This window comes from Gymnoscopelus microlampas (genome assembly GCF_963454915.1).
Source record: "Gymnoscopelus microlampas genome assembly, chromosome: 6".
Classification (NCBI taxonomy): domain Eukaryota; kingdom Metazoa; phylum Chordata; class Actinopteri; order Myctophiformes; family Myctophidae; genus Gymnoscopelus; species Gymnoscopelus microlampas.
Genome location: NC_139943.1, coordinates 27438910 through 27452783, shown reverse-complemented (window position 1 = coordinate 27452783; position 13874 = coordinate 27438910). Strand labels below are relative to the sequence as shown.

Sequence of the window (13874 nt, the reverse complement as noted above, 5' to 3'; positions counted from 1 at the left end):
TCACCTTGATGACATCAGGGTACTCCAGACCCTGATCATGACCCTGATAGTCTCCATGTATGGTAACCTCCATGAGCATGTGATATCACAGACAGAGGGATGTCAGAGAATGTGACATAATCAGTGACACCACACACCAGCATGGTTTATATAGCTGTTGGAAGTCTTTCTATATATGGGCGTGTTACATTTGGCCTCCACCTGAAAGCCCCCAATACCCCCATTTAACCACTTAAACCAAAGGCATTAGTATTGTGGGGAAAGCTTTAGAATTTTCACAAGCGTTGCATCGCGTTGTGAGCTTGTCGATCTGCTATTTTCAGCGAAAGCTTTCCGAACAATTACAGAAAACAGATAAGACACTATCCCTGGGGGTTAAAGAAGTGGTTAAAAGACATTCTGAACTCGTTCCTGTACTTTTTGACACATTTACAGATATTATCCAGCAGGTGGCAGTGAATCCACACCAGTCGCCAGCACCTAGAGACACACAGGGTGGCGGAACTATTTTTTCTTTGTGCTGTTTCAACATCGGGACACATTCTGTAGTGGACCATTTCTACAGCCTAGCAGAAGTCTACACGCGGATCTGAAGAATTAATATAATATATACATCTTCAAACTACATCACGAATCACGATGCCAACTGACACTAAAAGAGTACGGGGGCCAGAAGTATCACAAAGTCTGTCTCTCTTTCGCCCCAAGCCGGCGATAACGTCGTCATCCTCCGCAGATGGCAAGACAACACACGGTCAGTGGTGTAAAGTAACTACAATTCTTTGGTATTTTTTTGTTTGCTGTAGTATTTACAATGTTCAATACTTTTACTTCTACTCCACTACGTCTCAGAGACAAATATTGTACTTTTTACTCTATTATTTGAAAACTTTAGTTACTAGTTACTTTGTAGATATTATAAAATATATATTAACCAAATAGCCGATCTACAAGCTCACTATGAGTCACGATGCGATGCATTGTGAGCTTGAATTCTGGACTTTTACTTATAACAGAGTATTTCTACATTGTAGTATTGATACTTTACTTAAGTAAAAGTAACATTTGAGTACTTTTTCCACCACTGCAGACGGTAGACAGCGCGATCAGGTCGACGTCCGACCCGTGTTCGTTCGCTGTGGGCTGATCAGCCAGGCCAAAGGATCAGCGTACATTGAAGCTGGAAACACCAAACTGATGTGTTGTGTGTATGGCCCACGAGAGACAGAGCGCAAAGACGAGACTGATATGAAGTGTGGAAGGTAAGTTACTGATGTATGTTTGTTTGTTTGTTTGTTTGTTTGATTGATTACTTTATTCGGTGGTTCTCAACCTGGGGGCATGATTTTGGGGGGGTCCCCAGATGACAGTAATGACAATTTAAGTAAGGTAATACCTAGCTGTAGTATACAACCCTCGTAGACGTATTTATGATTCTGACGATTGAAAACGTCAGAATCATAAATACGTCTACGAGGGTTGTATACTGCAGCTAGGTGATACCTTTAAAAAGACCCACAACGCCTTGTAGATTGGCTATTTTCTTTTTCTTTTTTGCAGCAGCATGTAAACTTTTTCAACAAGCACAAATTGACTGGTGTCATTAATTAACCTGCACCAAACACAAATACATTTTGTAACTATCTCTTGTTTTGTCTTTCTCTCTTCTATCTAGGTTGATGACTGACATGCGGTTCGCTCCCTTCTCTTGCCCAGAGAGGGGTTCTTGGATACAGGGGAGTGAGGAAAAAGGCCTCTCACTGATGTTGCTTGAGAGTCTGCAGCCGGCTGTGTGTCTTCACAAATACCCCCGATCACAGATCGAAGTCAACGTGATGGTTCTGGAGAACAACGGTTCAGTCCTGGCTCATGCCATTACCTGCGCATCCCTCGCCCTGGCAGATGCAGGGATTGAAATGTATGACCTGGTTCTCGGCTGCTCCATACGGCAGGATGGTGCTTCTTATGTGATTGATCCTACTTACTTGGAAGAAACCGGCTGCAGTTCAAGCGAAAACCAAGGCAGTCTGACCATTGCTTTCCTCCCCAGCTTGAACCAAATATCTGGGTTACAGTCAGATGGGGAAATGATGGAGGAGACCCTAACTGCGGGAGTTCGGACCTGCATTGAGGGATGCTACAAACTGTACCCTGTCATTCAACAGGCTTTGGCCAAAGCTGTACGGAGGGAAGCCCCACCACCATCAGAAAGCTGAGACTGATGGGACATTCTGATCTTGCCTCTTGTAGCAGAGTGTCTTATATGTCTGCTTTGTAAAATGTTACATGAATACTGATGCAATTCTTTTTGACCGAAATGTAAATAATTCATACAAATGATTTGCTTGACTCATGTCAGTGATGTGGCCGATGTTTTCTGGTCTGTGGAAATGAACAGTTTAATAAAAAACCTACCTGATTTAACAACTCGATACAGACATTAAAGCAGTATTCCTCAGATCTGAGGGCTTGGAGAATTTGGTTCCTGACCAACCAGTTTACAACTGGTTGGTCAACTGGCTCCCCTTCAGGCTATGGGAGGTTGGAATCTCAATCACTTCAGCCATGTGGAACAGGGCTTGTGTTTGTTTACAAGTGAGAGAGAGACGGCCAGTTAAGCACGTTTGCTACTACGTGGCTTATTTCTAACCTATAATGTTTTCAGATACATATTTTAGTGTGCAGATTACGTTTAAAATGAGGAGCTCTGTAATTAAAATCAGCTGTGTTTTGAAGAGCGTGCAGCTATAAGAATCAAACGGGTGCATGTAATCAAGATTCATTTATATTCATGAAAGTTGTGTTATGTCATCATGCAGCACGTTTTCGTTTACAGGAAGTATTTAAGATTGTCTTTTAAGGGACTTTTGATATAGACCAATTATTTGTTTGCTAACATCGAGACTGGATGCACAGGTGATTGTTTCATACAATCAATTCTCAACCTGTTTCGGGGTGCGCTGGTTTCAGCACACCCTAACCCCCTCTTGTGTGTTGGCTAGTGCTGCGCGCCCTAGCGATACCTGACAGAATGGGTTTGACGCTTGCGCAGTATGACACTTGCAACCAGTGTGACGTCGTCTGTTGAGGGGTCTATATAAATACACAATGTTCTTTTCCCCAATTATTTTGGCATCTATGGTTAGGTATGCCCATATGATGACCACGGATATGCTCTAAAAGTGTGAAAAACACATTTTTCATATTTACTACACCTTTAAGCGTACTAATAACATTTCTTTTACAGACAATGAATGACAGACAAAAAGATAATTTGTGAAAAGTTTTTTAAATGTAAAGTATATGGTATGTTTCACATTGGCATGATATTACATAAATAACTTATGGAAATACATATTTGGAAAGTAGTATTTTATGCAAAATTATCCTTTGTTTATAAATAGTGCTGATTAGATGTAATTGTGTACGATAATTATTTTCCCCATCTTCGTGATAATGTGAATGGACAAAGTGCAAAAAAAGTTAAGTCCAGGATCACCACTTCTCGCACACAACCAAAGTGGCTAATCCCCTCACAGTCATGGAATTTTACACATTATCAAACCTTAAAGGTCCAGTGTAATTACATTTTTGGTCATTTAATTTTGAAGTTTCAGTCTGAAACGGCCTTGTAACCAATCAGAAGGTTACATCCCTTCAGGCTATTGCACGATAGAACCTCTTCACATGGTGTGCAGTGTTATTGTTTGTAGCCTGTAGGAGCAGGCTGGCCAAGGAAGACAGACAGTGATGGCCACTGTGCAGAATGTTTGTTACCAAGTTGCTTATTTCTAACCTAAAATGTTTTCAGATACATATTTTAGTGTGGTGATTAAGTTAACAATGAGTAATACACCGTCTGGACATCATCTTGAATGAGATACAAACTTAGTAGTTCTGTAATTGAAATCAGCTGTGTTTGGAGGAACATGCAGCTTTCATGCAGTATTATCTTGTGTCCTTGCTTACTGTAAATTCATGAAAGTTGATCTAAGTAATTAAGATATTTTGTTTTCTTTAAAAAAATGTATCCCACGATTTTGTAACCCATCTTTTCACCCAGTGCCAATTGTCTAAGTAATCCTGAGTGCTACACTCCCTCTGCCAGCCTAGGGAGAGCCTCCTTCAATGCATGAGAGCTAGCAAGCCGCTTCTTATCACCTGACAGGTGGGAGGTTCCCTGGTTAGACTTAACGTGTGGAAGGAATATTCCAACCAGTTCCTTTCCCCTTCATAAGGCGCCTCAGCTGACCAGGGGGAGGCAGTATAGAGACCAGGACTACTGCATGTTTTTGTAAGGGTACCTACCCTAAGATTGTCTTTTTAGGGAATTTTGATATGAAAATAGATCTATTGTTAGGTATGCCCAAATGATGACCATGGATATGCTCTAAAATTGTGAAAAACATATTTTTCATTTCACTAGACCTTTAAGTTTCAGTCGAGAGTTATCCGATATCAATATCAATATCTTCTTCTTCTTCTGTGGACAAGAAGGGTGGCAACTCCCTTCACATCCTTCAGCCTGTCTGAGTCAAAGTCCACCATCAGCTTTCTCACCCCTGTCCTCATGGGCTTGAAGGACAAATTGATTGTCACTCCCTGACCTGGAGCAATATCATCGCTGAAAAAGACATGGAAACAGGAGGAATGGAAAATGATAATATGTTCATTTTTCTTTTATATTTGAACATCCAAAACACCTTAACAGATACTGCATAAGGGTCACAAACACAGTGCTGGAGAACATCAGGGATAGCAGGGAGAAAGAGTGGGTTTTGGTTCAGTGTTATTGGTAATGCACTGGGTTCATGATCAAATTAGGTAAAATATTTTGCTGTTGTTAGATTTTCGTGTCATGTCATTCATTTCCATCGAGACCAATTGCAGTCACTAAAGAAGAAAGACAGTACAAACTATTGTACTGGCTAATAAATTGATGCTCAGGAATCAGGATCAGATACCCACAGACATTGTGTGTTGTGTATGTATGCCACATGTACTTAGTATGTTGAAGAAACATATGTGTGTGTTTGTTAGAGCTATGTGCATTTATGTTTGGACTGTGGTTCTCCAAGGGGAGATGTTTAGTAATGGTAAGTTGGGATATGTATACTCTGTCCATAGCCTATGTGGGTTTGCAAGCACAAATATGTTTTGGCATTTTGTGCAGATTTTGGGGTTGTGTGCGGCACGCCATGTGCACAGGGAGGTCAGAAAAGTTGAATGTGTTCTTACTCTTGCAATATGAGCAGTTTTCTGTAAGGAAAGTTGCTATACTATCACAACCATTCACATAATCTACAATCTCTGACTCACGCACACATTAAAAAATACATGATTATTCCTTTTGAAAATCCTTAATATTCGGACAGTTCTGCTAGATAGATTTATGACAATGGGTTAAGACAAAACATCCTTATGGGAGAACCATAAGATGGGACATGGGAACAATCAGAGGTACTCTTCTCCCCTTAATGGCGTTACGTTTTGGGGAAATCTTCACTTCTGACGTAAAGACAAACACTGAAACATGCGCCTGACAGGTTGTGTACTGAAACACCGACTCCAGTTAAAGTACATTTATTTCTGCTTAATACTTAATTAACATGGTTGATTCTAATGATTCCAATTGTGTCCACTGTCCAGTACTTACATGACAGGGATCTCTCTAGCATACAGTAGTCCTGCCCCCTCGACAGTGAACACACCTCCTTTCAGTGTGACTGGCAAGGGGTTGGTGAAGGAGATTTGTGCTGTTACTTCTTCATATTTAATTACCTTCCCGGGAACCTGAAAGGGTACGACAGAGTTAGGGTGTGTGTTCAACAAAGGGGTTCTGTGCAATCGAATGGTCAATTTACTCTGCTTGGTCAGTGTGTCAGAGACGGAAACCATTAGTGTACATCACACTACTTCCAGTCTCAAAATGATAAAGGAGTGAAAAATAACACTTTTTCTTGCTGGAGTGCAGATGCTTGATGGCTGTGCAAAGATGGACCAGAACAGCTAAGATGATATGGGTTGAGTTGTACACCATCACAAAACATATGATTTGCAGTTATTTACGACATCATGAATATAATTGCATTTCTGTATGGACCGGGACAATACACTTGGGACCTGATTCAATAGCCATTAAAAAAATGTATACTGTATGCGAGCGTGCGTGTATAAATCTAGTGTGTGTGAATGACAACCATGGAAGCTAGCTATGGTTAGAATGTACACACCTGAACATGGAGTTCTGGCATAATGAGTGGGATGTTAGCAACGTCCAGGATGGGTTCATTCTGGCCAGGGGCTTCCAGAAGTGCGACCACCCTCAGCACATGGTGCTCAGACACGCATGCGGCGTAGTGGTCATAACGCAGACGCAGTACCTCCTTATGGGCTAGGTGTGGAACACGCACACAAACACACACGCACACGGTCATAGCATTATTAAAGACATAATGGGAGGACTGAGGAGAAAGTGTAATAAAGAAGAGAATGTGTAAAACCTACACCTATAATAATAATAATAATAATAATAATAACAATAATAATAATAATAATAATAATAATAATAATAATAATAATAATAATAATAATAATAATATTAATAATAGGTGTAGGTTATTGGGACAGGTAGCCCCTGCAGAGTATCTCTACTATTTACCTTTATGTGTTGGCACTGTGACACTGACTGTTCTTCTTTGGCACTCCCCTCGATGAACAGAGTTGTACGTGACAGCCGTAGACATCAAAGTGAGCTGAGCTTTGGTGTCCTGGCTACCTGCATTCTTCACCTAGTGACAGATGAATGAACAGGAGGATAGATGAATGCATGTACGTACGGGTATAGGTCAGGACAGCTTATACATATTAAGATTATTTGTTGATGCTCTTGTTATGATACTGTCTCAACACTTGTTCACATATTGAAACAGAATAAAGTAAAACAAAATTTTAAACCCAGTTTTGCATAATTTCATCCTCAGTTCATAAAAAAAGCATAATTCAATCGTCCGTCCGTCCGTCCGTCCGTCCGTCCGTCCGTCCGTCCATTCATCCATGCATCCATCCAGGTAACTTTTACAGTCTGTTATATACCTCAACAATCACGTCAAAATCTGTCCCAAATATAGGCTGCTGGGCATGTTTGATTGACAGCTGGAGGCGCTCTGGTTCTGTCACCCCATTGGTCAGCTGGTTAACCCGACGACCCGCCTTCTCGTATACCTCTCGCTCCTTCTTTGAGCCTGTAGAGAAGACAGGAAAGGATTAAAGGAAACTCAGAGGTGTCCTAAGCTATGTTCAGACTGGCAGCCTATTTTTGACCTATCTAGATTGGAATCAGATTGGTTAAGTTTGAACAGCAAAACAAAAAAACACATCTTTTTGCAAATCAGATTTGAACCACATGCCTCATTTCATGATTTAAAATGCGATCGCTAAAGATGTGTATCAGTCTGAACACTCGCACACTAAAACTGATTTCCTGTGTTGAACTGGGTAGGCAGTCGAAAATATGTCAGCTTGTAGATCTGCAATTTTCGACAATATAAGTGAAGCATTACTCATGCCTTTGTTGTTATGTCAGTAGGCCTACAACAGCAACCAATGCAGATGGGTCTGGATGACTGAATACAGAAATCCAATCTGATTACTTTCAAATAACAACGTGGACAGTCAGTCCTAAAGATCGTATTTGAGAAACAAATCAAATTTGCCTGCAGTCCGAACAAAGCCTTAAAGCTTTTCAGACATGCCTCCACTCCTCTTTTCACCTTTTATTCTGCTTAACTGTGGTAAACATTTCCAACCGACCTTCAGGATATTTGTAATGGTGGGTGACATCTTCTCTGTAGTCTCCGTAAACTTCAGCACTCTTTGTGCTGATGTTCCGTCCCACGGCGGTTTGGTTCACCCTGGTCTACAATAAAAAAATATATAACATTGTTGTTAGAATTATAATTCATAGCATTAGTAGTAGTAATAATATGAATAATGTTTTTTTTTTTACTTTTCAGTAAATAAAATAAAACAGAAGCACACCTGCCGCCTTTGACCATCGGCGTTGACAATCCAGTGGATGATGTCAGCGTTGACCTCAGCAAATATAAACGGAGCATCGTACTTGATTCCCAACTCGCCCTCTTTTATGGCCTTCACTGGGCATGGACCACAGCAATACACCCCTGGAGAGGAGAAAATGTATATGTTCCAAACATTACTTTACATTACTCATCTCATTTCATATTTAAGTAGCTAAAGAAGACATAATGATGTGGGGGGAGCAGACAAAAACAAGAGGGGACATTTGAAGAGAGTACTGAAGGGAGTAGAAGATAGTACCTTCACTCCGTTCCTGAGGCGTGGGGTCCAGAACCTGCCAGCCATCATTTCCGACTTGGAGGTCCTCTCTCTTCATCCACGACTCCACCCAACAATGGAAGTTCCTGTAACCATGAGGACAGGAGAGAAGAAGAGATAACCAGACATGAGGTCACTTATTTGTTAGGAACGTGTGTGTGTGTGTGTGTGTGTGTGTGTGTGTGTGTGTGTGTGTGTGTGTGTGTGTGTGTGTGTGTGTGTGTGTGTGTGTGTGTGTGTGTGTGTGTGTGTGTGTGTGTGTGTGTGTGTGTGTGTGTGTGTGTGTGTGTGCGTGCGTGCGTGTGTGAGAGAGAGAGAGAGAGGTCTGGACATGTGTGTATAGTAGTCCTACCAGCTGCTGTCACCCCTGACATCTTCTGTTATTCGCTCCAGGTCTTCATTCAAAAGAATATCGATGGAAAGGTTCCCATGAACGTCATGGGCAGAGGCAAAGTTGGTGATGCAACGTGTTGGAATTCCCAGGCAGCGTAACACTGTGAAGGCAATGGCCATTGAATAACATTACAATAACATAACAAATCAATAACAATGACAAAAGCCAGTGATGTTTCACCACTTTCCACTCCGGCATCCCTATTTATGTCATTATGTGAAAATGAAAAATTTACAAAAATAGTGAGAATAGCACCTCTACAAGCTTGAACTGAAAAGTATACAGGGTTCAAGGGGTTAACCCATTAATGCAAAGTGGAGAGCAACAGAAAGACAAACATGTGATATAACTCATCATGACTCACATTCAAACCCAGAGCATTGCAAGTAGTATGTGACATGAGTAACTGAATCATATAGTAGGCCTAAATGTGTGTTCTGTGGTGAGTGGCATGTTTGAGGCTCACCTGTGCAGGCCACACCAGCGAACACCCAGCACTGGCCATATTTGACGCTCTTAGCCCCTGCCTGACTCCACTGCTGAAGAATAGGCACACTGCCGGTCCATTTGGTTGGTGAGACACCGTCAGTGTACGGCTCCTCCCAGCGACCAAACAGCACACCATGGTCATCATTAGAGTTCACCTGGACAGTTGGACACAGATGACACAGGTTTAAGACTGCAATTCAGAAACAAACATGCTCCTGTGCAGCACAGTTTTAATCTAAATAGACCTTTTCTGCATGTGTTTCTCCCCATGAATACAAAGAAATGATGGACATCACTCCAGTAGATTACCACCCACACCAAGATAAGTAAATGCCAAAAGGTTGGTCTCTGAAGTGTTGGTCATGTGCTTGCTAGTTTTGTCATCGTGATGATAATGTGAACACATGGATTTTAGGACACATAGCTGTGGTCTGGTGTGTGGCTCACATAACCATGAAATCCACATGTCTTCTCTCATGTCTAGATTAAAGGTGCAATCCGGAACTTCTAGGTCACCGATATTCAAACCCAGGTCTCCCTCATGAGAGACCAAATGTTTACCGCTTTTTGAAGACGGAATCCCATATTGGCTTAATCAGGGGAGATGTTGTGCTTCTGAACTTAACCTCTTGTACATATTTTTCACTCTTCATACCAGTAACCTGTAAGCTGATTGTATGACGTTCTGTATAGTAGCGTGTATATCTGTCTGTCTCTTAATGATTTGTGTGCATGGGGATCTCATCTTAAACAAGCTCAGTGCTTAATAAGATTTTTTTTAAACTAAAATAAGTTCCAGATTGCAGCTTTGAGCCTACAAATGCTTAAATATGTTTAAACATTAAAGAAGTCTCACCATGCCAGTTATTATCCGGCTGACGTAGGCTGGGTCAAATCTGTTGTTGAAATCCATTTCTGGGTTCTTTAGAGCTGCATTGGAGTGGTCAAGAATCTCAAAGCAGATGTCCACTACGTTGTCTTCAAACTGCGAGAAAGACATATATTGGACACAACAACTTATTTAAAACAATTATTATGATAAGAGTGAAAAGAAAAAGAAGAAGAAAAGTCCTAATGCTTATATCTGTATTCTGCACAGTATACAGTAAATCAGCCTGTGTATAAAGAATCTCTGTCTGTTATTCAATCTATCAGTCTTTCTGCCCTCTGTCCGTTTGTCTGCCTGACGGTCTGCCAATTGGCTGACTGCCTTTTAGTCTTTCACACTATCCTCTCACCAGTCCCTTGTTTGTGTTATCTGGGAACATTCTGACACCTACCATACAGAGAAAAAAAAAGTTCCTGGTTCAGCCGCATGTCCACTGTCACTCTGCTGTGACAATTCACACGGGCCACCCGCCTTCCCGCCTAGACGGCAGGGAAATACCTGACCTAGCCATGCACCCTCCTCACCCTTCTTTTGTGTATCATCAGACAAGATACAGTACGTATCTGTGTGTGGTGTGTGTGTGTGTGTGTGTGTGTGTGTGTGTGTGTGTGTGTGTGTGTGTGTGTGTGTGTGTGTGTGTGTGTGTGTGTGTGTGTGCGTGCGCGTGTGCGTGCGTGCGTGCGTGCCTGCCCGCGTGCGCGCGCGCGCGCGTGTCTATGAGCAGCTAATCGACGGCACTGCTGGAACGATCAGCGTGAATCTTTATTCCAGTAGGGCAGGGGTTTTCAACAGGTGGTCCGTGACCATGCATTTAGTAATGTAGGAAATAGCTCCGACGGAACCTCTCCCTCCGCTGTATAGCTCCGAGATGAGGTTCCTCGTTAGTTACTGCCGTCTGTTTTCGAAATGTTCGCACGTCGTCCACTTTACATGTTTCTTACCCCTTTTTGCACATCGTATCCAAAAAGTAAAGCATTTCCGCCACTCTCTCAGATGTTTGAAGTTTTAACGCGCCATAAAAGCCATCCAACGGGTTGAAGAAAGTATTTAATTTGCCTCGGTTTTCATCCGGTTACATGGTTTTTAAGACATTGCGCAAGAGTTGCGCCCGTAGAGATAACATTACTGGTTACCCTACTGGTCAAATGTTGAATTGCATCTTCTAATGCAAAATATTATGGAACCGGATGAAAACCGAGGCAAATTAAATACTTTCTTCAACCCGTTGGATAGCTTTTATGGCGCGTTAAAACTTCAAACACCTGAGAGAGTGGCGGAAATGCTTTACTTTTTGGATACGATGTGCAGAAAGGGGTAAGAAACATGTAAAGTGGACGACGTGCGACCATTTCGAAAACAGACGGCAGTAACTAACGAGGGACCTCATCTCGGAGCTATACAGCGTACAGCGGAGGGAGAGGTTCCGTAGGGGCTATGTAGGAAAGTGACATTTTTTGTGCATTAATGACCTGGTGACCTACAGTATGATGACATGTCAATGTTGTCAGTTACTGGGAAGTCGAAGGTCAAGAAATTCAACTGAAAATATTCATTGTTAGAAAATTGAGTTCTCAAGAAGGGGAAGTGTACCGGATTGTCTGATTGAATCATCATCATAAGGTAAGAGAATGGAATATGGATAACTGTGGGATAGGAATAGATCATTGTTCTCAACCTTTTTTGTTTTGCTCTGGACCACTCACATATTTCAGTTAATGCCTGGGCTTGATATAATTTGTTTCACGTACTGTAGTATCGTGCAACGAATTAAGTCAAGACCTTAACAGTCATTATTTAATTTCAAGCTTTTTTCTCCCACACCACGCCTATTAATTCAAATATCTGTGTGTGTGTGTGTGTGTGTGTGTGTGTGTGTGTGTGTGTGTGTGTGTGTGTGTGTGTGTGTGTGTGTGTGTGTGTGTGTGTGTGTGTGTGTGTGTGTGTGCATGCGTGTGTGCGTGCGTGCGTGCGTGCGTGCGTGCGTGCTACCTGTCCAAAGTTCCAGGGAAGATTGTTGATGTGATTCCAGCTCCCTGTATAAATGATCCCATTCTCATTCATAATGTACTCATGCAGCAGACCCTCATCCGAGAGGTACACAGCATCATCTGAGGAACAAAAACACATGAGAGAGCTATGGCATATCATTTCGTAACACTAATCAAGCCAATGACCAATATTAATACATTTGGGCTGTACTGTTATCTTTAAGGAGACAGTGGACCAGGATCAAAAAACTAAACCCCACCTCAGTCTAGAACACATGAATAAAGCTTGAATGCTTATTTGCGTTGTGGATTGGTGTTTTTAGTGCAGAGCAGCATGCTGATAAGCCTTGGGAAGCCAGTCAGAGACACACATAACAGTGATGAATTCCCTCCAGATTCAACAACATCAGTACACCTAATCAAAGCCAGTGATTAGGAAGCAGAATCGTTTTCATAATACTTTCGGGATCTGACACAGTGTCTGCATTTTTGATAAATTGTAGCCTGGGAGCATGTGCTTCTGAGAGAAAGAGTGCTCTCTCTCTCTCTCTCTCTCTGTGTGTGTGTGTGTGTGTGTGTGTGTGTGTGTGTGTGTGTGTGTGTGTGTGTGTGTGTGTGTGTGTGTGTGTGTGTGTGTGTGTGTGTGTGTGTGTGTGTGTGTGTGTGTGTGTGTGTGTGTGTGTGTGTGTGCGCACATGCGTGCGTGCCTGCGTGCGTGCGTGAGAGAGACAGGGAGAGAGAGAGAGAGAGAGAGAGAGAGAGAGAGAGAGAGAGAGACACACACACACACACACACACACACACACACACACACACACACACACACACACACACACACACACAGGATGGATGAGTGTATTTCTCCCGTTACCTTTGCACCAGGGGTTAAAGAGTAGAAAGAATTTGTGGTCGCCTGTCTTCTCTACAATGTGACCATCCGAAGACATCAACAACACAGCCAGACGGTACTGGCCAATAGAAGCATCTGCTGGACTGTGGAGAGTGAGTAGAACTTCGCCCTGTGCCCTCTGCTGGTGAAACCACCACTTATCACCATCTTCCCGCTCAGTCTGAACTTTGATCACAACCTGGTCCTTCTTGCCTGCATGTAGAAACAAATTGCTGGATGAGATGAGCACATTTTCTTTTGTTTCGTGTCTGAGGATTCATACCTTAGCCCGGTGGTTATCAACCTTTTTAGGCTGTGACCCCCCAAAATAATCATATTTGAACTGGCCCTGGGGACCCCCCAAAATAATAATATTTGACTTGGGGACCCCCCAAAATAATCATAGTTAAGTTTGACTCGGTTCCACAGACAAATATTGTGAAAATAGCGTCTCTACAAGCTCGTTGTGAGGCGTTGTGGGCTTGTAGATCAGCTATTTTCAAAGTGTTTGCCTCTTTCTTTGACAACTACTATTTGTCAAAGATTTTTTTATACTATAGTTTGTTGATTACTTTTGATGCAGTAATGGTCTTTTTTCATTTATTTTCCAGACAGGTTGAGAACCACTGCCTTAGCACCTCAACCTCACCTCAACACCTCATTCGCCACGACATTTCATATATTTTTGACCCCCCCATCATGGAGAGTTGTACTCACCCAAGTGAAGCACCAAAGCCAGGTGGTGTTTGGTGGGCATAGAGTCAGAACATTGCATGGTCAGGGAGAAGGGCTGCCCCCTGCGAACAATCAAACGCTCCCGATCTATCTCCTCTGTGCGGTGAGCCCGGTTATTTTCATGACTTCTCA

The 13874-nt window shown here is 42.3% G+C and overlaps 2 protein-coding genes across 2 annotated transcripts in view; one reads left to right on the top strand and one right to left on the bottom strand.

Moving 5' to 3' along the window:
• Positions 1 to 556: 556 nt before the first annotated feature.
• On the top strand, positions 557 to 2487 carry exosc6 (exosome component 6). The gene is made up of 3 exons (XM_084059693.1): positions 557 to 754; positions 1091 to 1262; positions 1676 to 2487. Exons 1-3 carry the CDS (start codon positions 640 to 642, stop codon positions 2214 to 2216), a joined length of 828 nt encoding a protein of 275 aa, XP_083915819.1. The 5' UTR covers positions 557 to 639; the 3' UTR covers positions 2217 to 2487.
• Positions 2488 to 4464: 1977 nt separating this feature from the next.
• tgm2l (transglutaminase 2, like) overlaps positions 4465 to 13874 on the bottom strand; it is a gene marked incomplete at its 3' end in the record, with an annotated part of 10329 nt that continues 919 nt past the window's right edge. The window contains exons 2-15 of the mRNA XM_084059516.1: positions 13725 to 13874; positions 12990 to 13220; positions 12120 to 12238; positions 10098 to 10226; positions 9219 to 9396; positions 8711 to 8852; positions 8341 to 8444; positions 8041 to 8183; positions 7813 to 7918; positions 7096 to 7244; positions 6662 to 6791; positions 6234 to 6394; positions 5657 to 5793; positions 4465 to 4624 (exon numbers count right to left, since the gene is read on the bottom strand). The exon at positions 13725 to 13874 is cut by the window's right edge and continues 21 nt beyond it. Of these exons, the coding sequence (XP_083915642.1) occupies positions 4465 to 4624; positions 5657 to 5793; positions 6234 to 6394; positions 6662 to 6791; positions 7096 to 7244; positions 7813 to 7918; positions 8041 to 8183; positions 8341 to 8444; positions 8711 to 8852; positions 9219 to 9396; positions 10098 to 10226; positions 12120 to 12238; positions 12990 to 13220; positions 13725 to 13874 (2039 nt within the window). The remainder of the gene's footprint in view (positions 4625 to 5656; positions 5794 to 6233; positions 6395 to 6661; positions 6792 to 7095; positions 7245 to 7812; positions 7919 to 8040; positions 8184 to 8340; positions 8445 to 8710; positions 8853 to 9218; positions 9397 to 10097; positions 10227 to 12119; positions 12239 to 12989; positions 13221 to 13724) is intronic.

Bases quoted from the DNA above. Each gene is read 5' to 3' on its own strand.
- exosc6 (XM_084059693.1), top strand. From the start codon at position 640: ATGCCAACTGACACTAAAAGAGTACGGGGGCCAGAAGTATCACAAAGT. The intron at 755-1,090 runs GTCAGTGGTGTA...CCACCACTGCAG, and splicing joins AGATGGCAAGACAACACACG to ACGGTAGACAGCGCGATCAG. The intron at 1,263-1,675 runs GTAAGTTACTGA...TCTTCTATCTAG, and splicing joins ACTGATATGAAGTGTGGAAG to GTTGATGACTGACATGCGGT.